This window comes from Cebus imitator, unplaced genomic scaffold, assembly GCF_001604975.1.
Source record: "Cebus imitator isolate Cc_AM_T3 unplaced genomic scaffold, Cebus_imitator-1.0 Scaffold45, whole genome shotgun sequence".
NCBI lineage: Eukaryota > Metazoa > Chordata > Mammalia > Primates > Cebidae > Cebus > Cebus imitator.
The window spans coordinates 17,134,439-17,160,712 of NW_016107360.1; the positions used below are offsets into that span (position 1 = coordinate 17,134,439).

Sequence of the window (26,274 nt, forward strand, 5' to 3'; positions counted from 1 at the left end):
TTCTGGTACATTTTTATGCTTGTTTTATTTGCAAACAGCTTCAATGAATATTTTTATGCCTTTTATAAAGCTTATTTGAAGTATAACTTTTGTACAATAAATTACACATTGAAATATATAATTTTGAAAAGTTTTGATTTCTGTATTTATCTGTGCAACCATCTCAACAGTTAAGATGCTGAACATATCTATCACTGCCAAAAGTTTCCTTTTGCCTATTAGTAATCCCTTATCTCGTATCCCAAGCAACTACTGATCTGGTTTCTGTTATAGAGATTAACTTGCATTTTCTAGAATTTTATAAAATGGAACTATTACAGTATGTGTTCTTTTTCATCTGTCTTCTTTCACTCCTTTATTTGATATGTGATTTGCAAATAATTTCTCCCAGTCTGAGGGATGTATTTTCATTTTCTTAACAGAATCTTTGGAAAAGCAGTTCTTAATCTTGATAAATGCAGTTTATCAATTTCTTAATGAATCATAATTTTACTGTTATATCTAAGAAATCTTTCCTAATCCAAGGTTACAAAGTTTCTCTCTCTTTTTTTGGTAGAAGTTTTCTAGTTTTAAACTTTACATTTAAGTGTCTTCTCATTTTGTGCTGATATTTACATGTGGTGTGAGGTATGGGTGAAATTCATGTTGTGCATCTGAGTGTCTAATTGTTACAGCATTATTTTTCAAAGACCGTCCTTTTCCACTGAATTGACCTTTCAACTTTGTTGAAAATCATCTGACCACACTTTTGTGGGTGTATTTCTGTTTTCTTAATTTTGTTCCATTGATCTCTTTGTCTATTGCTATACACCAATAACATTGTGTTTTGATCACTGTAAATTTGTAATAAGTCTTGAAGTCAAGTAGTGTAATTTCTCCAACTTTATTCTCAAAGTTGTTTTGGAGATTTTAGGTCCTTTGCATTTTCATATGAATCTTAGAATCACCTTGTAAATTAAACAAAACTGGCTGTTGGGATTTTGATTGGAATTGGGATTATATCGATTCTGTAAATCAATTTGGAGAGAATTGATATCTTAACAATATTGAACATGGTATAAATTTCTCTCTTTATTCTAGTTTCTTAAGATGAAAGTGCAAACTGTCTTTCATTTATTTACAGCCTATTTTGTTTCTCTCTGTGAGGGTTTATAGTTTTTCATGTATAGGTTTTACACATCTTTTGTCAGAATATCCCTATTTCACTTATTTTTATGCTATTGTGTTTTATTTCAATTTCAAATTGTTCTTTGCTAATAAACAGAAATACAATTGGTTTTCCTTTCTTTTGAGACGAAGCCTCACTGTGTTGTCCAAACTGGAGTGCAGTCATGTGTTCTTGGCTCACTACAACCTCTGCCTCCTGGGTTCAAGCAATTCTCCTGTTTCAGCCTCCCATGTAGCTGGGACTACAAGCACACGCTACCATGCCTGGCTAATTTTTGTATTTTTAGTAGAGACAATATTTCACCATATTGGTTAGGCTGGTCTCGAACTCCTGACCTCAGGTGATCCACCCTCCTCAACCTCCCAAAGTGCTGGGATTACAGGTGTGAGCCACCATGCTTAGCTACAGTTGATGTTCTTATATCAATCTTTTATCATGCAATATTGTTAAATCACTTGTCAGGCTTTATTAACTTTTTTGTAGATTTAATCAGTCAGTGTTCTATATAGCTGATCATGTTATGTGCAAATGAAAACAGTTTTACTTCTTCCTTTCCAATTTGGATTGTTTGTTTTTGCTTGCTTTTTGCCTTGGCTAGAACTTCTGGGACAATGTTGAATATAAATGGTAAGAACAGACATTGTCTTTCACTATTAAGTATGTTTTAGCTATAAGCAGTTTTTAGATTTTTTTTTAACAGGGTGAGGAAGTTGCCTTCTATTCCTAGGTTGCTGAGATTTTAATAAGGAGTGGATATTGCATTTTTTTTTCAAGACTACTTCTACATCAACTGGGACATTCTTATCATTTTCTTCTTTATTTGGTTAAATATGGTAAATTACATTGATTAATTTTTAATGTTAGAACAGCCGTGCATTCTTGAGATAAATTATAAATGGTCATGAAGCATTATCTTTTCACTATATCTTTAGATTTAATTTGCCAAACTATATTTTAGAATTTTTATTTCTAAGTTCATAAGAGAAATTGATCTATAATTTAGTTTTTTTTTCCCATAGTTATGTGACTAATTTTTACTCCGTTCAACATTTTACGTTTTGATGTTATGAGTTTCTTATATCTGGATATTTCCACTTTTCTCCATATTTGGAAGGTTTGCTCTTATTGTTTCTCTTGATACTGTTCCATAAATCTTGCAGGCTTTCTTCTTTCTTTTCATTCCACCACCCCACCCCCGGATTCTCTAATAATCTGACTTTGAGTTCACAGATTCTTTCTTCTGCTTGATCAGTTCTACTTTTGATGTCCTCCCTTCCCTCCTTCCTTCCTTCCTTCCTTCCTTCCTTCCTTCCTTCCTTCCTTCCTTCCTTCATTCCTTCCCTCCCTCCCTCCCTCCCTCCTTCCCTCTCTCCCTCCCTCCCTCCCTTCCTCCTTCCCTCTCTCCCTTCTGTCCATCTTGCTCTGTCATCTAGACTGGAGTACAGTGGCATTATTATGGCTAACTGTAGCCTTGACATCCTGGGCTCAAGCAATCCTCTGACCTCAGCCTCCCAAGCAGCTGGAACTACAGGTGCATACCACCACACTTGGCTAATTTTCTTTTTTTTTTTGTAGAGATAAGGTTTCACTTTGTTGCTCAGGCTAATCTTGAACTCCTGGGCTCAAGTGATCTGCCCGTCTCGGCCTCCCAAAGTGCTAGGATTGCTGGTGTGAGCCACGGTGCTCAGACATTTTCATTTCATTCATTGTACTTTTTCAGCTCCAAAATTTGTTATTCTTCTAAGTTTTTTGAACTGTTTCTCTCTCTTTTCTTTTTTCTGGTTTACCAAGCTTCCTGAAAACAATTCTTTTGAATTCTTTGTTAACTTGTAGATGTCCATTTCTTTGGGGTCAGCCACTGGGAAATTATTGTGTTCTTTTGGTAGGGATATGTCTCCTTTGTTTTTCATGTTTCTTGTTGCCATACTTTGATGCCTGCACGTTTGGTGGATCAGCCTCCTCTTTCCAACTTCGTGTGCTGATTTTGGTATGGAAGACCTTCTTTGGGACGGTCAAGGCTGCTGGCAGTATGAGGTGTAGAGGTCCTGGCCCTGGCAAGGGCATCACAATGTAGACTGTGTGCAGCTCTCTTAGCTGTGGCTGGTGTTGGTAAAGATTGCAAGTATCCTCAGTTGCCAACTCTGTGAGTGTTCTCAGTGATAGTGAGGGCTGTTGGGATCTTTAGCGGCAGTGGATACTAGGGTACTTCCAATCTCTTTCTCTTCCACCAGGGAAATCATGGCCAAGAGGATCTCCCTTGGCACTCTGACTGGCATGTGGGCCAGTTTCCAGTGCCTGGTGAGTGGCACCTATGGAAATGCCATGGAGCCAAGTCCTGAAGCATGGGCATGTGTAAAAGGACTTTGGCTCTGGGCTTTGGGTGGTAAAGGTACCAGTACCCAGAGCACTGGAACCCCCATTACTCGGTTGGTAATGGTATGTGAGGCATTAGTGTTTATGAAACAGCTGGGGATCCCAAGATGGGAGCATGGATTTTGTTACTGTAGCTCTAGGGTACAGAATGGGGCCTTGTTGTCTATGGCAGGTGATGTAATGACTGAACCACCAGAACATGCAGAGGGACCTTAGTTCTAGGACCTTGGGTGTGAGCTGGCTCACTATGGTGGTAGCTCTGGTAGCTGAGACGTGGTTGGGCATAGTGCAGCCACAGAGCCAGTGTCTGAAGTATGCACATTCCTGAATGTGGCCTGGGGGTTAGGGGAATGTGCAAGGTCTGGAGAGGTGGTGGTTTTGGTCCTGGGGTGGTACAACAGCAACTACTTCTTGAGCAAGGGAATGTAGGGCCATGCCTTCCTCTCTGGGGTTTCCTGGTAAAAATGGCTGTTGGTTACCTCAGTGGCATAAGATGCTGGTGTTTTCTGTGGAGCAGGCTGCTGGGAACCATGCAAGCTCCCACTCCATGGCTGTCACCAATAGCCTGTTGCCTTTATTCTTTGTTACTAGCCATTCGTAGGCACCTTAGGTATGCTGATACAACCAGCCATTTGTTCTGTATTGCTGGAGCTTCTTAAATGGGCCCTTGAGCTCTCACAGGACTATTCTGGTTTTTAAATAGCTGTCTTTCTCTCACTCTATTTTTTGCCAGGGATAAAGACTGGCGTCCCCTACTTTACCATCTTGGTGACATCCTTTACCACTGCGATGATGTTTAATATTTCTTTTGTCTGTCAAGTTGTTTGTAAATTGGATCTAGAGCTAGTAGAGTCAAGATTGATTATTTTGACCAGAGTTCTTCATGGGTGGTAGTATAGACTTTCAGCAGAGGGTACATAATATTTGTCTTCTTTTGTGTGTGATGGTAACAGCCATTGGTATTCAATGCTGAGATCCATTAGTTCACTATAGGTTGAAAAATAGATATTCTATTGCTTTCATACTTTCTTCATTTTTTAGCTGGAATATTTCTATACAGAGAACATTTACTTTAACTAATAGTGGTTATATGGTGTAGTATGAGTAGGGTTTTCAGGATAAATGCTTGGTTCTTTCCCTTAATTACTGTTTAAAAAATTTTTTTAAATAAATAGAGTTTAAAATAGATAATGCCAATTCTCTAGGATCCTTCAATAGTGACTATTTGTTGTTATTTTGTTTTTAAGTCTCTATATGAACTCATGCCTTTAAACATATTTGATGTGTTTTACTCCATTGCAATTATTATTTTCTTTTATACCCAAATATTTTTATCTCTGGCCAGTAGTAGTCTCTTTAAGCTGTCTTTCAAGTCCTTTTTATAAAACGCTACTGGTTTGCTGATAGCGTCCTTGCTATCTGGTGTGAAAAGATATTCTATGTTCATCTTGTGCGTATTCTGTCTCATATTTGGAATCAACCATTAGAACAAATGAAATAAAATGATTCCAGAGTTTTATTGTAAGGCAGAAGTTTCATTAATTGGAGGCTACTATGGAAATCAAAGTTAATATATTATAGTTCACACATGGAGTTTATACATGACTAGTGACATAAAAAACACCCATCATTCAACTAAGGTTACTATTTCAAATATGTTGATTTTGCCTTCTGGTTACATAAGGTGATTTCTCTCTTTTCTTTATAGGCTTTGCCAGTCAGTCAGATGATGATCAGGTGAATGTAATGGGTTTTCACTTCTTAGGAGGTTCCCGAGTTACTCTTCTTGCTTCCAAAACTTCTCGTAAGTAAAACCATGCTATTACTGCTTTTTAAATTTTTTTCTAAGGCTACTACATTACAGAGCATCCTTACATCAATGATTCCTGCAAAGCACAATGTTCAGTTAGATTTCAGTAAATAAAAGCCATATTAAGTATATAGGATGTAAAAGTTGTGAAGTTAGGATTGTGTTTTATTAGAGAACACTGATGTTGCCATGATTACTTTACCATGATCTAAATTTCACCAAAAATCAGATATGTCACTGATATATTCACTTTATCTGAGTGTATGTAATTTTGGTCTTGGAGCTAAGGAGAGTCTGAGAGAGGAATTTAAAGAAATGAAAAATATTTTTGAGGTAGGTATATGGTGAACTAGGTTCGGGAACTCCTAAAATCTGGAATTTTTTTGTTTGCATATATTCTTATTTATTCCTTTTAGACATTGGCAAAGATGAGAGTGAAAGTAGATAACTTTTGCTCAGTGTAATTTCAATAGGCAGAAAGGTAGTAACTATATAGTCAAGTTTGAATTTAAATACGCTTTATTGATTTGGTTGCTATATGTATGTGAGAATAATTGTTGAAACTAGCCAATGTAAAACTGGCTCTTGAAGTTTATGGTATACTGAAGCTACAGAACTCACTGAGTTAAAGAAAGATATTAAGAAAGGAAGTGTTTAACAAATTTGTGTTGGGGGAAAAAGTACACACACACACACACACACACACACACACACACACACACACACACACAGCCTTCACATAATCTGACTCAGGATGTTCCAATTTTAAACTGTAGTTTTTCTGTGAGCTTGCACTTTCCACCCATGTACTTGCAGTTGTAGTTGGTTATTACTTTTCTAATAATAAGAGTACAATAAGGCCATCGGTTTTTGAAAAAGAAAGATATTAGCAGGAGGAACAGACATTCCATTTAGAAACTCTAACAATGTTTTTATGGCTAAAACAATAGTTTCTGGAATATGTCAATTGGTGACTGGTAAAATAGACTTGAATACTACTGAAGACTGTAATAGGTCACAGAAATAAAAAACAACTCTGAGAAGAAAGAGAAGATTCTTTCTTTTCTTTTCTTTTTTTTTTTTTTGCGATTGGTCATGATTGCAGTATTCTTTACATTGGCACCATCTTTTTAAAAAAACAAATCATTTTATTTTGATAAGAAGACTTAACCTGAAATCTACCCACTTAACAAAATTTCAGATGTATAGTACAATATTGCTAACTAAGTACATAGCACCATTTTGCTTTGATTAGCTTTAATCTCCGTTTGGATGGTAGAATCATTTTGGTGCATTTCTCTTAGTTTAACAATTCTCCTTAGTTAAACTAAAAAAGTTATGCTAATATTTCTTCGGGAAATTGTACCCATTTGTTTGACTGCAGTTGATGGTGCTGTATAATGAATCTGCAATTGAGACCATTACAAAAGGCAAAAATTTGTACAAATAAATATATTTATATCCTAATGTATTTTATTTATAACTTTTAATAAAAGTAACAAGTAGAACACTGATATTGCCCATGATTACCTTACCGCTATCTAAATTTTACCAAAATCAAGTATATAGCTGATTTATTTTCTTTATCTGAATGTATGGCAATTCTCTGACTTAACCGTAGTGTTAGGTAGACAAAATCAAATAATGAAATAGGACAGGACCTTTTAAACAAGGAGCCAAATGAACTATATAAATTGATACCTGAATAATAGTCATTATGATTCTATGATGGTTTTTGGCTTCAGTGACACACAGAATCCTACCTAGGAGATGCCTTTGATGATGGAGAGAGATAGATATAATGAGAGTATGCTTTTCTGGGGTTGAGGCGATGTTAGTGCTCCTATTGCTTTATCAGAGTATTCATTCCTAAGAAAGGAATGAAGTAATTTGTATCCAACCTGTGTTTGACATTTTTCATTTTCTGAGAGATACCTAGCATTAATTTATATATAGTCCAGAATCTGATTTACAAAAAAAAATCTTACAACTGGAAAGAACCTAGTATTTCTTCCATAGTAAACAGTCAAATGATCATAACCCAAATAGAATTGTCCTGGGCTCTTGCATAGTATTTTCTGTGGCTTCCACATATTCATCTCTTTTTAAAACTTGCTTGGTAATCAACCAAGGCTTCATGTGTGCTGTATGGCAATTTTAGTTCATTTTTCTGATTCAGTATAGACCAGTAAAAGCAGACAAAAGAAAAGTAAAGTATAGCTCATTGTCTCAGATACCAAACCACATTCCCTGGGGAACTGAGTAGGATTTTATTTTTATAAAGCAGAATACTAGCTGCGGGTAGTGGCTTACACCTGTAATCCTAACACTTTGGGAGGCCAAGTTGGGAGGATAAGTTGAGCCTAGGAGATTGAGGCCAGTCTGGGCAACATAGTGAGGCCTATTCTCTACTTAAAAAAAAAAATTCGCTGGGTATGGTGGCACATGACTGTAGTCCAGTTACTCTGGAAGGTGAAGTGGGAGGTTGAGCCCAGGAGGTTGAGGCTACAGTGAGCTGAGATTGCATGTACTGCACTCCAGCCTGCACAACAGAGTGAGACCCTGTTAAAAAAAAAAAAAAAAAAAAGGAAAGTAGTGCTTCAGTTTGGGAAAAATATGCTAGCAACATTTCTGAAAACTGTTATCACAGTCCTAAATTGAAAATAATAGGGCAGGCAGTTCTAATTTTGTAAGATAAATGTTTTTATAATTAATATTGCAAAATATTTCTACATGGATGTCTATAATATCGAGTGATTCAGTATAATGAGATTTCAGAAGAAATATACTCTTACCTAAATATGTATATATTCTTACGCTGCTTTCCTAAGATCCAGATCCACATAGTGACTTATTACCGTATACATCAAACACTGCTACCTCTCTCTTCCCAATCTCTCTTGTCTCTTTCTGCTTCTATATTTTTCTTGGTTTTGCCTATCTCAATATCTGTTTTTATCTTTTTATTTTATTTTATTTTTTATTTTTTAATTTATTTTATTATATTTTAGGTTTTGGGGTACATGTGAAGAACATGCAAGATTGTTGCATAGGTACACAAGTGGCAGTGTGATTTGCTGCCTTCCTCCCCATCACCTATATCTGGCATTTCTCCCCATGTTATCTCTCCCCAACTCCCCACCCCCCGCTAATGCTCCCCTATTTCCCCCCAACAGACCCAGTGTGTAGTGTTGCCCTCCCTGTGTCCATGTGTTCTCATTGTTCAACACCCGCCTATGAGTGAGAACATGCGGTGTTTGATCTTTTGCTCTCGTGTCAGTTTGCTGAGAATGATGGTTTCCAGGTACATTCATGTCCCTACAAAGGAGACAAACTCGTCGTTTTTGATGGCTGCATAATATTCCATGGTGTATTTGTGCCCCATTTTCCCTGTCCAGTCTATCATCGATGGGCATTTGGGTTGGTTCCAGGTCTTTGCTATTGTAAACAGTGATGCAATGAACATTAGTGTGCATGTGTCCTTAGAGTAGAATGATTTATAATCCTTTGGATTTAATCCTTGAGGAATCGCCACACTGTCTTCCACAATGGTTGAACTAATTTACACTCCCACCAACAGTGTAAAAGTGTTCCTATTTCTCCACATCCTCTCCAGCATCTGTTGTCTCCAGATTTTTTAATGATTACCATTGTAACTGGCGTGAAATGGTATCTCAATGTAGTTTTGATTTGCATTTCTCTGATGACCAGTGATGATGAGCATTTTTTCATATGTTTGTTGGCCTCATGTATGTCTTCTTTTGTAAAGTATCTGTTCATATCCTTTGCCCACTTTTGAATGGGCTTGTTTTTTTCTTGTAAATGTGTTTTAGTTCTTTGTAAATTCTGGATATCAGCCCTTTGTCAGATGCGTAGACTGCAAAAATTTTTTCCCATTCTGTTGGTTGCCGATTCACTCTAATGACTATTTCTTTTGCCGTGCAGAAGCTGTGGAATTTGATTAAGTCCCATTTGTCTATTTTGGCTTTTGTTGCCAATGGTTTTGGTGTTTTGGTCATGAAGTCTTTTGTCCTGAATGGTTTTGCCTAGATTTTCTTCTAGGGTTTTTATGGTGTTAGGTCTTATAAGTCTTTAATCCATCTGGAGTTAATTTTAGTGTAAGGTGTCAAGAAGGAGTCCAGTTTCTGCTTTCTGCACATGGCTAGCCAGTTTTCCCAACACCATTTATTAAACAGGGAATCCTTTCCCCATTGCTTGTTTTTGTCAAGTTTGTCAAAGATCGGATCGTTGTAGATATGTTGTGTTGCCTGTGAGACCTCTGTTCTGTTCCATTGGTCTATATCTCTGTTTTGGTACCAGTACCATGCTGTTTTGATTACTGTAGCCTTGTAGTATAGTTTGAAGTCCGGTAGTGTGATGCCTCCTTTTGCTTAGAATCGACTTGGCTATGTGGGCTGTGTTTTGGTTCCATATGAAGTTTAAGGTAAGTTTTGATGAGGAGTGATTTACTCCCAATTATGTATTCAATTTTAGAGTAGGTGTGATGTGCTGCTGAGAAGAATGTATATTCTGTGGATTTGGGGTGGAGAGTTCTGTAAATGTCTACTAGGTTTGCTTGGTCCAAGTCTGAGTTCAAGTCCTGGATATACTTCTTAATTTTCTGTCTGGTTGATCTGTCTAATATTGACAATGGGGTGTTAAAGTCTCCCACCATAATTGTGTCGGAGTCTAAGTCTCTTTGTAAGTCATTAAGAACTTGCCTTATGTATCTGGGTGCTCCTGTATTGGGTGCATATATATTTAGGATCATTAGCTCTTGTTGCATTGATCCTTTTTCCATTATGTAATGTCCTTCTTTGTCTCTTTTGATCTTTGTTGATTTGAAGTCTGTTTTATCAGAGATGAGAATTGCAACTCCTGCTTTTTTTTTGCTCTCCATTTGCTTGGTAAATCTTCCTCCATCCCTTTATTTTGAGCCTTTGTGTATCCTTGCATGTGAGATGGGTTTCCTGGATACAGCACACCGATGGGTTTTGGCTTTTTATCCAATTTGCCAGTCTGTGTCTTTTGATTGGAGCATTTAGTCCATTTACATTTAGGGTTAATATTGTTATGTATGAATTTGATACTGCCATTTTGGTGCTAGCTGGCTGTTTTGCCCATTAGTTAATGCAGATTCTTCATTGTGTTGATGCTCTTTATCATTTCATATGTTTTTGGAGTAGGTGGTACTGGTTGTTACTTTATATGTGTAGAGCCTCTTTCAGGAGGTCTTGTAAAGCAGGCCTGGTGGTGACGAAATCTCTGAGTACTTACTTGTTCACAAAGGATTTTATTTTTCCTTCACTTATGAAGCTTAGTTTGGCTGGATAAGAGATTCTGGGTTGAAAGTTCTTTTCTTTCAGGATGTTGAATATTGATCCCCACTCTCTTCTGGCTTGTAGGTTTCTTAGTTTTCCTTCTAACAGTCTTGCCCTTCTGCTGTAGGACTGCTGAGAGATCTGCTGTGAGTCTGATGGGCTTCCCTTTGTGGGTAACCCAACCTTTCTCTCTGGCTGCCCTTAGTATTTTCTCCTTCATTTCAACTCTGGTGAATCTGACGATCGTGTGCCTTGGGGTTGCTCTTCTTGATGGATGTCTTTGTGGTGTTCTCTGTATTTCCTGGACTCAAATATTGGCCTGCCTTGCTAGGTGGGGGAAGTTTTCCTGCGTAATATCCTGAAGTGTATTTTCCAGCTTGGATTCATTCTCTTCGTTGCATTCAGGTACACCTATCAAATGTAGTTTAGGTCTTTTCACATAGTCCCACATTTCTTGGAGACTTTCTTCATTCCTTTTTACCCTTTTTTCTCTATTCTTGACTTCTCGTTTTATTTCATTGAGTTGATCTTCGACCTCTGATATCCTTTCTTCTGCTTCGTCAATTCGGCTGTTGAAACTTGTGCATGCTTCACGAAGTTCTCGTGTTGTGTTTTTCAGCTCCATCAATTCACTTATATTCCTTTCTAATTTGTCCATTCTCATTAGCATTTCGTCAAATCTTTTTTCAAGGTTCTTAGTTTCTTTGTATTGGGTTAGAACATGTTCTTTTAGTTCACGGAAGTTTCTTACTACCCACCTTCTGAAGTCTGATTCTGTCATTTCATCACACTCGTTCTCCCTCCAACCTTGTTCCCTTGCTGGTGAGGAGTTGCGATCCCTTGTAGGAGGAGAGGTGTTCTGGTTTCGAGTGTTTTCATCCTTTTTGTGCTGGTTTCTTCCCATCTTTATGGATTTATCTACCTGTCGTCTTTGTAGCTGCTGACTTTCAGATTGGGTCTCTGAGTGGACGTTCTGTTTGTTGATGATGAAGTTATTTCTTTCTGTTTCTTAGTTTTCCTTCTAACAGTCTGGCCCCTCTGCTGTAGGACTGCTGAGGTCCACTCCAGGCCCTGCTTGCCTGGGGATCACCTGCAGCAGCTGAAGAACAGTAAGGGTTGCTACCAGTTTCTTCTTCTGCTTTGTCCCAGAAGGATACCCATCAAATGTCAGTCTGATCTTTCCTTTATGAGGTGACTCTTTGGATATATAGGGGTCAGGGAGCTGCTTGAGGAGACAGTCTGTCCTTTATAGGAGCTCAAGTGCTGAGCTGTGAGCTCTGTTGTTCATTCAGAGCTGCTGGGCAGGTACATTTAGGTCTGCTGCAGCAGAACTCATAAACTGCTTTTTGTTCCCAGGCACTCTGTCCCAGGGAGCTAGGGCTTTATTTATGAGTTTCCGCTGTGCTGCTGCCCTTTTTTTTTTTCAGGGCTGCCCTGCCCAGCAAGGAGGCAGCCTGGTCACTGTCTGTCTGCAGAGGCTTTGCTGAGCTGCTGTGGGCTCCGCCCAGCTGCCGTGTGAACTTCCCTGCAGTCTTGTTTATATGGGTGTAGTTAGAACTGCCTCGGCAATGGTGGCCCTCCTCTGTATTGGCTGACTCTCTCTGTAATGGCAGGTTGCCTTGGCAACGGCAGGCAGCCTCGGCAATGGCGGGTTGCCTTGGCAATGGCAGGCTGCCTCAGCAATGGCGGACTACCTCCTTAGTCGTGAAGTGCCCCGGTCCTGGCTGTCTGTTCAGTCCCCTCTTTAATCAGATGAATGGGCGACTTCCCGGGTCTCCTATTGCAAGCCAGAAGGGCACCCGGTCCAGTGTTTTTTGTACGGAGAACTGCCGACTGGGGCGCCGACAAAGCAGCCGCGTGAGCGGCAAAACAGCCGCGCTGGCGACCCGTGGGGCTCCTCCACCTGGGAATGTTCTGGTCCTTGGGCAATAAAAATGCGGCGTCCACTCACCCTCTGTGCTTTCACTGGGAGCTGCAACTCCGAGCTCTTCCTAAACGGCCATCTTGGATCTTCCTGTTTTTATCTTTATTCTCTATTTGTACATTGCCTTGTTCTACTTGCTTCTTAAATAATTTAGAAGAGTTTTAAAATATCTAAAATATGAGAAGAATATATAAGTATTTCAAGAACCAGAAAGAGAAAATCAGGATAGGAAACTAATAAAGGTAGAAATAAGATTAATACTCAGAAATGCATACTGTATGATAAAAAAGGTGCTAGCCACCTAAAATAACAAGAAATCATTTAGTTTCCATTTTCAGAATGTTCAATCTTTTGTTGAGGAGATGTACACCCTTTACTGATGCTGAGTCAAAGATGAAGTTCCCCTTATGAATGTTCAAAAGGACAATTCCTTCAATAATATCTCTACAGTTTATATTTTATAATTATAAAGATGATGCTTATGTAATTATTTGTAACAAATTTCACTAGAGTGAAATTTGTTATTTAGTAAATATAATTTACTATTTAGTAAATATAATTCTATTGAGCCCAAATCAGTGCAGTCTAAGCTGCAGCCTGATCCAAGGATACATTTTGGGTATCTAATTTTGCAAGTTTTCATTATTTAGTGTTTTCAGTAAGGATTGAGCAACCAATTTCAGTAACTCAGAATTGAGAAGTAGGATGAAAGAGCTATGGATTTTGTTTTTAAATAAGCAATATTAGAACACATTTGAGTATTAATTGATTGAGTTTAGTGGGAGAGGTTGATGATCAGGAAAGAGAATCAGATCATGAAGCAATGAAGTCCTTGAGGAAGAGAGAGGCGATGGGATGCAGAAGCTAGCGGGAGGTGTTGAGGATTAGGCCTTTGTAACTTCTCTGTAACAGGAGGAATCGTATGTACGTCTAGGGAGACTTTGTAGATTTTGTTAGTGGAGAGATTAAGGAGCCTTGATGATCTATAAATTTGAAAAAAGCATGCAAATAAGAAAGCAAACTCATGAGGGAAGCAGGTATTGTAGAATTCCCATCTAGAGTTTGAGATCCTAAATTTTGAACTGAAATCAGCCATCCTTGTTAGGTGATTTTCGCTGGAAGTAATTTGTTTAGCAGCATCTAAGCAACTGAAAGCAGGGTTCAGATTTTAAAACAGAGAATTACAGATAAAATGTTTTTATGAGACTGATTACCATAATGGACTACCAAATCTGATATGGTAAGGAAGTAACTGAAGTTTAGAGAAAACTGATACATGGTGAAAAATTAATGGATTCACCTGATCAAATTTCTTGGAAGTTTGAAGAAGTAAAGTAGTAGAGTTATAGAGCAAGTGAACTAGTTGTTAAAAAAAAAATGGTAGTGGTCAGAGAATGGATCAGATGTTGAGAACAAGAGTTCAGAGAAATTGTAGATTCTGATAATGACAAGCTCGCTATTGGGGTAGTGGATTGCTAAAATCGAGAGAAGACCAATGGCGGACAAGGATTTAGAGGAAATGACGTATGGATATTGTGGATATTGAGTTGTGGATATTGAAAAGGCCTGTTTGTATTGAGGTACATTCCTTGTATACCTAATTTATTGAATTTTTTTTTTTTATCATGAAAGGATGTTGAATTTTGTCAGATGCTTTTTCTGTATCTATTGAAATGATCATATGGTTTTTGCCCTTCATTCTGTTAGTATTATGTATCATGCTTATTGATTTGCTTATGATTAACCATCCTTGCATCTCTGGAATCAATCCCACTTGATCATGGTGAATGATATTTTTAATGTGCTGTGTTGAATTTGGTTTGCTAGTATTTTGTTGAGAATTTTTGCATCTTGTTCATCAGGGATATTGGCCTGTAGTTTTCTTCTTTTGTTATGTCCTTGTCTAATTTTGTTATCAGGATAATGCTGGCCTCATAGAATGAATTTGAAAGTATTCCATTCTTTTATATTTTAGAACAGTTTGAGTAGAATTGTTATTAGTTGTTTAAATGTTTGGTGGAATTCAGCAGTGAAGCTATCAAGTCCTGGGCTTTGCTTTGGTAGGAGACTTTGTAGAACTGATTCAGTCTTCTTACTCGTTATTTGTCTGTTCTGTTTCTTCCTAGTTCAATCTTGGTAGGTTGTATGTATCCAGAAATTTACCATTTTTTCCAAGTTATCCAGTTTGTTGCATATAATTGTTCATAACCATTTAATGATTCTTTGTATTTATTTGGTATCAGATATAATTTCTAGTTTTTCTTTTGAGTCTCCCTTCTATTTTTTTTTTTAGTCTAAAAGTTTGTTCAATTTTGTTTATCTTTTCAAAAAACCAGCTCTTTGTTTGTTGATCTTTTGTATTGTTTTGATGCTTATCACAATGAATGAGAAAGGACACACACACTCTCAGACATGTCATTGTGAAATTTTAGAGCACTAAGGAGCATATTTTCAAAGATTAGAAAGAAAAAAAAACAAGTTACTCAAGGGATATGAATCAAGATGGCATTTAGCTTTTCATCAAAATAATTGGATGATAGAAGACAATGCAGAAGTTTTCTCCAAGATTCAAGGGAGTTTTCAACTTAGAACGCTGTGTCTTGCTAAGTTGATAATCTGCAAAGAATGCTGAATAGGCTCATACTGTCAGTGTCACAAAGTAGGGTTAACCAATTGCAAATACAGGTCAAGCATCCCAAATCTGATAATTCAAAATCCAAAGTGCTTAAATCCAAAGGGCTCAAAAAGTTTGGAAGTTTGGGGCATTTTAGATTTTGGATTTTTGGATTTGGAATACCAAACTGCTGTAAGTATATAATATACAAATATCCCTAAATCTGAAAAAAGTCTGAAATCCAAAACACTTCTGGTCCTAAGCATTTTGGATAAAGCATACCTAATTTGTAGCAAATGGTATAGCCTCAGGTAGACGTTTGAAAAATGGAAAAGATTACAAATATATCCAATGTTTCAATATCCTGAAAGATTTTTAACATGCTAGGAAGAGTGATTGAATTCAATAAGGTCAAATTAAAAGTCCTTTCTTTGTCCATTTTGATTATTTTGCTTTCAGGTATAATAGAAGGATTGGAGTCACATATGTGAGAAATGGTTGTGTCTTGAAATAGGATTTCTTTTTGCATCTTCCAAAGGAAAACATATGTGATCTTGAACTGTATTATACAAAATACCTTGCAAAAAAGGAAGTGGGAGTATTATTTTACTTCATCTTGATAGACAATACCTTTATTCTTTTCTCATTCAGCAGACATATTAGGTATAAACATTGTTGTGGCTCTTATAATAATGAGAACCAATAATGGAATGCTTGATGTGCTTGTAGAAGCATGTTATTTAGTGCTGTTGTATCCCAAAGGATGGAGACTCCATATAAATTTTAGAGGATCTTGAGAAATGAGTGGGACATTAGAAGATGGAGGTCATTCTAGGAAGAGGGGAAAGTATGTCCTGCTGCTTCAGAAAACATGAGGTTTCAAAGGGTAAGTGGATTTTCTTGTGTGCTGTGAGTTCATGTAGTAGGGAGTCTGTGACAGTCCTTTAATGAAGTCAAGAAATTTAGGGACAAGTGTAATGACCAAATCTAAAGTCAACTGATGCCCGCCTCATGCCTTTGTGAATAGTTTAACTTATACAGTGATTCATCTATATAATATTACTGTTAATATTTATTTTAGAATTTCTTAGCAACATTATTAAGTGACAATGAAAATACTATATAAATGTAGCTTGGAAAAAGCCTGTTGAAAAGTAAGTGTTGAGAAACCATCCTTAGTTTCTAATATTGAAGAGGTTGTATATTTAAAATGTTAAACCCACTGAAATAGTTTATGTTATTTCCTCAACATTTTGGTTTAAAAAGCATTCATCTGTTTTTTCCATCTCACATTATAAATTTCCAAATAGAATGAATTGTATAGTTCACTGTTTATGATATGAATAAAAACATTATATTTATGAACTTCAGATGTTCTGACACACATAAAGACTGATGTGATGTATTTTTGTACCTTCCTTAATTAAATATATTATTTTCTCCATTTGTAATAGAGTGGAATGGCAATTGTCTAGGCTGCAATCACCTAAATTTATTTTATTTGGAAACTGAAGTGCTTATTTCCACTGAGCTCCTATTGCAAGATACAAAAGAAAAGAGATAAACAAATTGAGTGTTCATTTTGATAGCTATTTTGATTACTAATTTTTAAGGGCATAATTTAAAATACAGGTTATTTCATATGTTATAAATAGAAAAATGCGTTTCTCCATCCATGAAATATATACTCTGGAAAGTCTCCAGGGGCAATATTAACCATCTTGGAGTACTAACACTGAGAAAAATGTTTAGTAATCAAAATAATACTCTATAAATCTTGGACTCATTAATTCTTTGGATTTTTGGTAATCTGAAAAAACATAAAAAATGTTGTTGTATTTATAAATTCCAGGACTAATTGCAAAATTATTTTCTTTTCTTTGGAGACAGAGCCTCAGTCTGTCACCCAGGCTGGAGTGCAGTGTCACAACCTTGGCTTAGTGCAACCTCTGCCTCCCAGTTCAAGTGATTATTGTGCCTCAGCCTCCTGAGTAGCTGGGCAGGTGTGCACCACCATGCCCACTTCATTTTTTTTATTTTAGTAGAGACAGTGTTTCACTGTGTTGCCGAGGATGGTCTTGAACTCCTGAGCTCAGGCAATCTGCTTTCCTTGGACTCTGAAAGTGCTGGGATTACAGGTGTGAGCCACTGCACTTGGCCTAATTGTAAATTTTTTATTCCAGAAAAATTGTTTTTTTTTAAATTTTTCTTCTGCATGGGTTGATGAAAAAATAAAAAAGAAACAGAAACTAAAAATTTAAAGTTATAGTAAATATCCCACCTGTTTAAATGTTTATTATGATTTTTATATTAAAAAGCTTTTAGGTTCAGGGGTACATGTTTAGGTTTGTTATATAAGTAAACTTGTGTCATGGGAGTGTGCTGTACAGATTATTTTTCTCATCCAGGTACTAAGCATAGTACCTGATAATTATTTTTTCCTGATCCTCTCCTTCCTTCCACCCTCCACCCTGAGGTAGGCCCCAGTGCCCCTTATTTCTCTCTTTGTGTCCATGTGTTCTCATCATTTGGCTCCTACTTATAAGTGAGAACACGCAGTATTTGTTTGTTGTTGTCGTTGTTCCTGCATTAGTTTGCTGGGAATAATGGCCACCACCTTCATCCATGTTCCTGTGAAGGACATGATCTTATTCTTTATTATGGCTGCATAGTATTCTATGCTGTATACCTACCACATTTCCATTATCCCATTTATTGTCAGTGGACAGTTAGGTTGATTCTTTGTCTTTGCTATTGTGAATAGTGCTGCAGTGAACATATGTGTGCATGTATCTTTATGGCAAAACGATTTATATTCCTTTTGGTATCTATCCAGTAATGGGACTGCTGGGTCAAGTGACAGTTATGTTTTTAGTTTTCTGAGGAATTGCCACACTGCTTTCCACGAGGGTCAAACTGATTTATACTCCCACCAGCAGTTTATAAGCATTCTTTCTTCTTTGCAATCTTGCTAGCCTCTGTTATTTTTTGACTTATTTTTAATGTTAGCACTTTGACTCGTGTTACATGGTATCTTATTTTGGCTTCTCTAATGATTGGTGATATTGAGCATTATTTTATATGCTTGTTGGCTATATGTATGTCTTCTTTTGAAAAGTGTTCATATCCTTTGTTCACTTTTTAATGGGGTTGCTTTTTTTTTCTTGTAAATTTGTTTTAAGTTCCTTATAGATTCTGGATATTAGACCTTTTCCCAGTGCATAGTTTACAAATATTTCCTCTCATCCTGTAGGTCATTTGTATATTCTGTTGATAGTTTCTTTTGCTGTCCAGAAGTTATTTAGTTTAATTAGATCCCATTTGTCAATATTTGCTTCTGTTGCAGTTGCTTTTGGTATCTTTGTCATGAAATCTTTACCAATTCCTATGGCCAGAATGATATTTCCTAGGTTGTCTTCCAGGGTTTTTATAGATCTTGGTTTTACATTGAAGTCTTCAACCCATCTTGAGTTGATTTTTGTATATGGTGTAAGGAAGGGGTCCAGTTTCAATCTTTCACATATTGTTAGCCAGTTATTCCAGCACCACTTATTGAATAGATGTTCCTTTATTGTGTGTTTTTGTCAGCTTTGTTGAAGACTAGATGGTTGAAAGTGTGCAGCATTATTTCTGTGCTCTCTCTACTGTTCTGTTAGTCTATGTGTCTGTTTTTGTACCAGTACCATTCTGTTTTGGTTACTGTAGCCCTGTACTATAGTTTGAAATAGGGCATTGTGATGCTTCCAATTTTGTTCATTTTGCCTAGGATTACCTTGGCTATTTGTTATCTTTTTTTTTCCATATGGAGTTTAAAATATTTTTTTCTAGCTCTGTGAAGAATGTCATTGGTTGTTTGATAGGAATAGTGTTAAATCTGTAAACTGCTTTGGGTAGTAAGGCCATTTTGATGATACTGATTCTTCCTGTCCATGATCATGGAATGTTTTTCCATGTCTTTGTGTCATCTCTGATTTATCTGAACAGTGTTTTGTCATTCCTATTTTGGAGATCTTTCACCTCCCTTTTTAAGTGTATTTCTAGATATTTTTTTTTCTTTTTGTGGTAATTATGAATGGGATTGTGTTCCTGATTCGGCTCTTGGCTTGGATGGTATTGGTATGTAGGAATGGTAGTGATTTTTGTATGTTGATTTTATATCCTGAGACTTTGCTAAAAGTTGTTTATCAGCTTCAGGAGTTTTTGAGCCCAGGCTATAGAGTTTTCTAGATATAGAATCATGTTGCCTGCCAACAGGATATTTTGACTTCCTGTCTTTCTATTTGGACTATTTGGATGCCATTTCATTTCATTTCTTTTCACTTCATTTCATTTCTTCTTTTCCTTTCCTTTTCTTTTTCTTTTTCCCTTTCCCTTTTCTTTCCTTTTCCCCGCTCCGCTCTCCCCTCCCCCCTCTCCCCTTTCCCCTCTCCTCCCCTCTCCTTTCCTCCTTCTCCTCTCTCCCCTCTTTTATTGCTTGATTGCTCTGACCAGGATTTCCCATGCTATGTTGAATAGGAGTGGTAAGAGAGGGAATCCTTGTCTTGTGTCAGTTTTCAAATGGAATGCTTTTAGAAAACTTTAGGCTAATATCCTTGATGAAGACAGATGCAAAAATCCTCAAAAAATACTAGCACACCAAAACACTAATCCACCATGATCAAGTAGGCTTTATCCCTGGGATGCAAGGTTAGTTCAACATATAGAAATCAATAAATGTGATTGATTTTGTGAATGCCTCCAGTCTTTACCCATGCAGTATGGTGTTGGCTATAGGTTCGTCATAAGGGTCTTTTACTAGTTTGAAGTATGTTTCTTCAATGCCTAGTTTATTAAGGATTTTTAACATGAAGGATGTTGAATTTTATTGAAAGCCTTTGCTTCATCTGCTGAAACGATCATGTGGCTTTTGTCTTTAGCTCTCTGTATGTGATGAATCACATTTATTGATTTGTACATGTTGAATTAACCTTACATCCCAGAATAAAGCCTGCTTGATTGTGGTGGATTAGTGTTTTGGTGTGCTAGTATTTTTGAGGATTTTTGCATCTGTCTTCATCAAAGATGTTGGCCTCATGTTTTCTTTTTTGTTATGCATATGTCGGGTTTTGCTCTCAGGATAATCCTGGCTTCATAGAATGAGTTGGGAAGGATTCCTTCCTTCTCAACTTTTTGGAATAGTTTCGGCAGGAATGGTATCAAGTTTTCTCTATACATCTGGTAGAATTCAGCTGTGAATCTTTCTCCTCCTGGGCTTTTTTTGGTTGGTAAGTTTTTTATTACTGATTCAATTTTAGAACTTGTTGTCGGTCTATTCACGGATTCAATTTCTTCCTGGTTCAGTCTTGGGAAGATGTTTGTGCCTAGGAATTTATCCATTTCATCTAGATTTTCTAGTTTTTGTGCACATAGGTGTTCATAGTAGTTGATAGTTTTTTTGTGTATGTGTGTTTTTTAAATTTCTGTGAAGTCAGTGGTAACATCCCCTTTGTCATTTCTAATTGTGTTTATTTGGATCTTTTTTCTTCTTTATTAGTCTAGCTCTAGTGGTCTGTCTTACCAGTTTTTCCAAAAACTAGCTCTTGATTTCTTTGATCTTTTGCGTGTGTGTGTGTGTGTGTGTGTGTGTGTGTGTGTGTTTGTATGTGTGTGTGTGTGTGTCTCAATTTCCTTCAGTTCAGTTCTTATTTTGGTTATTTGTTGTCTTCTGTTAGCTTTTGAATTGGTTTGCTCTTCTCTAGCTCTTTTAGTTGTGATGTTAGGTTGTTAATTTAAGATCTTTCTAAGTGTGTATATTGCTATAAATTTTTCTCTTAACAAACTGCCTTAGCTGTGACCCATAGATTCTATATATTGTATCTTTTCTCATTAGTTTTAAAAAACTTCTTCATTTCTGCCCTGATTTCATTACTTACCCAAGTAATTCAGGAGCAGATTCTTTAATTTCCATGGAATTGAATGGTTTTAAGTGATTTCCTTAATCTTGATTTCTGTTTGTATTGCACTGTGGTCTGAGAGTGTGATTGGTATGATTTTTAAAAAAAATTTCCTGAGGATTGTTTTATGTCCAATTGTGTGGTTGATTTTAGAGTATGTTGCATATGGCAATGAGTAGAATGTTTCTTCTGTTGTTTTGGGGTGGAGAGTTTTTTAGATGTCATTAGGTCCATTTGGTCATATGTTGAGTTTAGGTTCTGGATATCTTTGTTAATTTTCTGTCTCGATGATCTGTCTTATACTGTCAGGGTGGTGGTGAAGTCTCCAATTGTTAATTTGTGGGAGTCTAAGCCTCTTTGTAGGTGTCTGAGAACTTGCTTTATGAATCTGGGTGCTCCTCTGTTGTGTGGTTGTATATTTAGGATAGTTATGTCTTTTTCTTGAGTTGAACCCTTTACCATTATGTAATGCCCATCTTTGTATTTTTTGATCTTTGTTGGTTTAAAGTCTGTTTTTGTCTGAAGTTAGGATTGTAACCACTGCTTTCTTCTGATTTCTGTTTGGTAAGTTTTTCTCCATTCCTTTATTTTGAGCCTATGAGTGGTGTCATTGTGTGTGAGATGAGTCACTTCAAGACATCATACCTAATTCAGTCATACCACTCTGTGCTTTTCAATTGCCGTAGTTAGCCTATTTACATTCAAGGTTAGTATTGATATGTGTGGATTTGGTCCTGTCGTTGTGTTGTTAGCCGGTTATTATGCAGACTTGTTTGTGCAGTTGCTTTATAGTGTCAGTGGTCTGTCTGTGTGTGTTTTTTTTTTTTTTTAAATTGGTTGATAACAGCCTTTCCTTTCCATATTTAGCATTCCTTTTAAGAGCTCTTGTAAGGCAGGTGTAGTGGTAACAAGTTCTCTTAGCATTTGCTTGTCTAAAAAGGATCTTATTTCTCCTTCAATTATGAAGCTTAATTTGGCTGCATATGAAATTCTTCGTTAGATTTTTTTTAATGAATGTTTAATATGGGCCCCCAATCTGTTCTGGCTTGGAGGGTTTCTGCTGGATGAGGTCCTTTTTTTTTTTTAGGTGATCTGCCCTTTTTCTCTAGCTGTTTTTAACATTTTTAAATTTAATTTTGACCTTGGAGAATCTGATGATATGTGTCTTGGGGATGGTCTTTTTGCGTAGTATTTCACAGAGGTTTTCTGCATTTCCTGAATTTGAATGTTGGCCTGTCCAGCAAGGTTGGAGAAGTTTCATGGATGATATCCTGAAATATGTTTTTTAAGTTGCTTGCTTTCTCTGCATCTCTTCCAGGGACACCAGTGATTCCTAGATTTGGCCTGTTTACATAATCCTAAATTTCTTAGAGGTCTTTTTGATTTCTTTTCATTCTTTTTTCTTTAGTTTTGTCTGACTATCTTATTTCAGTCAGTCTTCAAGCTCGGAGACCCTTTTTTAAGACTCGTCTGTTTTGCTATTAATGCTTGTGATTACATTATAAAATTCTTGTGTTATGTTTTTCAGCTAAATCATGTCAGTTAGGTTCTTTTTTATACTGGCTATTTTGTCTGTTGGCTCCTGTGTCGTTTTATTGCTATTCTTAGATTCCTTGGATTGGGTTTTGACATTCCCCTAAGTCACAATGGTGTTACTTCTGTCTATATTCTGAATTCTATTTCTGTCATTCTAGCTGTCTCAGCCCAGTTAGGATTCCTTGCTGTGGAACTAGTATGATCCTTTGGAGGAAAGAACATAACTCTGGCCATTTTAGTTGGTGGAATTTTTGCACTGGTTCCTTCTCATCTCTGTAAAGTGGATGTTCATTTTCACATTTTTACCATTTGGTGACATTAACGTATTATACTTGGTCACAGTAGCATACCTATTATGTATCTAAAAATGTTGTCGTATTTGACTTTTTTTTTTGACTTTTTGCTTTTGCCCATTTTTCAGTCTGCATTTTTCATATCACATAGTTTTAATATTTTCAGCCAACATTTTTGAGCATCTAATTTTTGTTCGATCTAATTATAATAATACAAAGATAAATTTCATTTGTATGGATCTCTTCCATCCAGCATTATATTTGATCTCTGAAACAACCTGTGAAGTATGTTTTATTTTCTTCTTTATGTTGATGGAGAAATTGAAGACTGGATAATTTATTTTTATTAAAGTTGTAGGTTTAAAATTTTCTTAGATGTGTAAGGTTTTTTGTCTTAGTAGGAGGCCTGAGAAACTAGGGCTTCCCTTCCTAACGTGATTTCTTTGATTGCTGCACTTGGCATCACAATCTGTTACTTGGTCCATGGTTATGATGTTCTAACTGTAAGATCATTTTTCCCCTTTGCACTTCATTTTACACTTGGTGGGTCTTGTAACAGAAACTACACTAACAAATTATATCATGCCATCCTTCAGCTTTAGAGTCTTTGCATTTATAATAATACCCAAACTCTTCACCAACACTTAAAGGTCTCCCTGTATGTTCCAATTCTGGCCTAATGTCCAACCTTATGTAGGAGTACTTTGTCACTCTGTCCTTTCACTTCTTAGGACATGTCTGACTTTTTTTGCCCTGAGTCATTGTATTTGCCACTCACTCCACGTGGAATGTTTTCCCCATCTTTAAGGTTCAAGCTTTATGTACAAAATCATTAGGAATCTGAGGTATAGACTCAAATTGATAGTTTAGATCCCAGCTCTAGCTTAAAATTCTTCTGAATGACTTTGGAAAAATTATATAATCATTAAAAATTCATTAAATGGCCATAAAATAGTTCTATAATATTATATATGAATCCAATGAAATAACCCCTAAAAGGCACATAATCATTCCCTGACGCATTGTAAGTGCTAGGTAAATTTTGGCTGCTAATATTATTTTCATCCTTTTGTACTAATGGTATTTCATTACCATTAGTACCATCTCTGATGTCACGTTCTCAATGTGGCCTTTCCTGCATAGTATCTCAAGAAAGGACACCCGTTTGTCTTTATCACCGTACTCTGTTTCTGCATCATAGTATTTTCATAAGGTCTGTTTCATATGTTATTCACTTGTTTATTTTCTGCCTTTCTCACTAGAATGAGGACCAGGATCATGTATATGTTGTTCACGTTGTCTCCTTAGCACTTATCACTCAGCAATATTTTCTGAATAAATGAATAAAAGCAGTGTTACCTTGAGTCTTATTGAAACTATAGAGAAGAACTGTCTTCCATTACCTCTCTGTTATAAAGAGAATTTCATCCCTTTGATTTCTCTTTTCCTTTAAACCTACTGCACATTATATTTCTTTGTTACTTTATCTTTAGAGAGGGAAGTCTTTGCCCAATATGGGGTATTGAGATGGGTCTTTCAGAGAGCTCATAGGCCTCTGTTGAGATAATCTAATTTTGTATAAAAGGAGAAGAGAACAGCTTAGAATTGTTCACATTTCATTTTGTCAGAGATTTTTTTGTTTGTCAGTACAATAAAAGGAAAGAGCTCCATAGGCAGCTGAGGCAGACATTTGACCTCTCTTGGGGGAAAAGTTAAGGGCACTGCTTCCTTTCTTGGTTAGCCCACAGCATCCTCCATTTTCTTTTGTACAGCACGTATGCCCAGTGTAAACTGTGAGTGAAGACTCAGCCTAGCAGTTTCACTGAGGTATTGAAGTAGGTCCTAATTGGGTTTGTCTATCCTCACCAAGAACTCAGCTCTGGCCACCTAAGCTTGCATATACCATTGGCGTTCTGCTGAGAATCATGTCCATGTCTTTCCCCAATGGTAAATTCTGATCAATTTTCACATTAACTTATGGTGGATGGGCTTGCCTGGACATACCTGAATGTGCTTTGTTTCCAGATGTTTCTGCAGTACCTACATGGGTGATTTAACAAAACCTGGTATAATGTCTTGTTATAGTGCGGCATAAAAATTGCTACTCCACTGTGTTCTATAAGCACATTTCTGCCTCAGTGCCTTTGTCCTTACAGTTCCCTTGGCTTGTAATGCTCTTCCATAGGTTTTTCCAGGGCTTGCTCCTTTACTTCATTCAGGTACCTTGAATTATATATGTGTCTTTTTATTTCTGGGGCCAGATGATACCATTGTTTTAAACATACCATAATAATCCTAGTTGTTTATATTTATTTTTTTAAAGATATAGTAATACATTTTAATTGAAGATTTATAGTTGAATGGAATAAATTCCTGTCTACAGCATTATTTTATTTCATATATAAGAAATTTTACTCTTTATATATATTTAGGCTAACCCCAAGTTTTTCTATCTGCATGTGGAAGGTTATTCAGAATTCTTTCAGAAACTGAATGAATTGAATTTTCTTTGAAAAATTAGCACTATAAAATTTCTGTAAAAATTTATAGCTGTGTTTGAAATGACAGCAAATTCTATGATAAAGAGAACATATTTTATTAAAGATACTTGTTTTGTATCTGCTATATGAAAGTTACTTGATTAGCTAGGTGCTATGTAGGTCCAAAGAAATTTATGATATCTCTGCCCTTTATTTTAAAATAAATTGGTGAAAGTAATGAAAACAGTAATGATAATAATTAACATTTATTGAGTGCTTAATATGTCAAGCATTGTTTTAAGTGTTTTATTTAAAGGTACGGATATGTGAACAGAAAGAGCAAATTAAAACAGAAATCTCGGAATCTGGGAGTTGTAAAGGATCCTGTCTAACCTTATGAACCTGGTGGGAGTGCTTCTCGAATGCTTTTGGCAGGTATTCCTACAGGATCTCCATAGGGATTCACAAGAACGGCTCTGAGCTCCTGAAGGAGAAGCTGCACAAAACCCAGAAGGAGCTGCAGCTGAAGGATGAAGACTGTGATCAGCTGTTCCTAATGCAGGAGCACACAGGAGCTGGAGGAGCCAACAGCCAGTCTGTTTGAGGAAGCCCACAAGATGGTGTGGGAAGCCAACATTAAGTAGACAATGTTAGAAAAGCAGCTGAATGAGGAGGCATGGGGAAAGATAGGCATGCTGCAGGCAGAGGTGACAGCCTTGAAGACACTGGTCATCATGTCCAAACCCACCTCTCCCAATTGCAAGCTCCACCTGCACCTGCTGAGCCCCACTAAGGGTGGGCCCTACAAGGGCCCACCTCCAG

At 36.7% G+C, this 26,274-nt stretch overlaps 1 protein-coding gene across 6 annotated transcripts in view; it reads left to right on the forward strand.

Moving 5' to 3' along the window:
* Window positions 1-26,274, forward strand: part of BBS9 (Bardet-Biedl syndrome 9) — a 466,532-nt gene that overhangs the window by 236,896 nt on the left and 203,362 nt on the right. For all 6 annotated transcript variants that reach the window (XM_017527150.2, XM_037737962.1, XM_017527153.2 and 3 more), the window contains one exon: window positions 5,250-5,345. In XM_017527150.2, coding sequence (XP_017382639.1) covers window positions 5,250-5,345 — 96 coding nt within the window. The remainder of the gene's footprint in view (window positions 1-5,249; window positions 5,346-26,274) is intronic.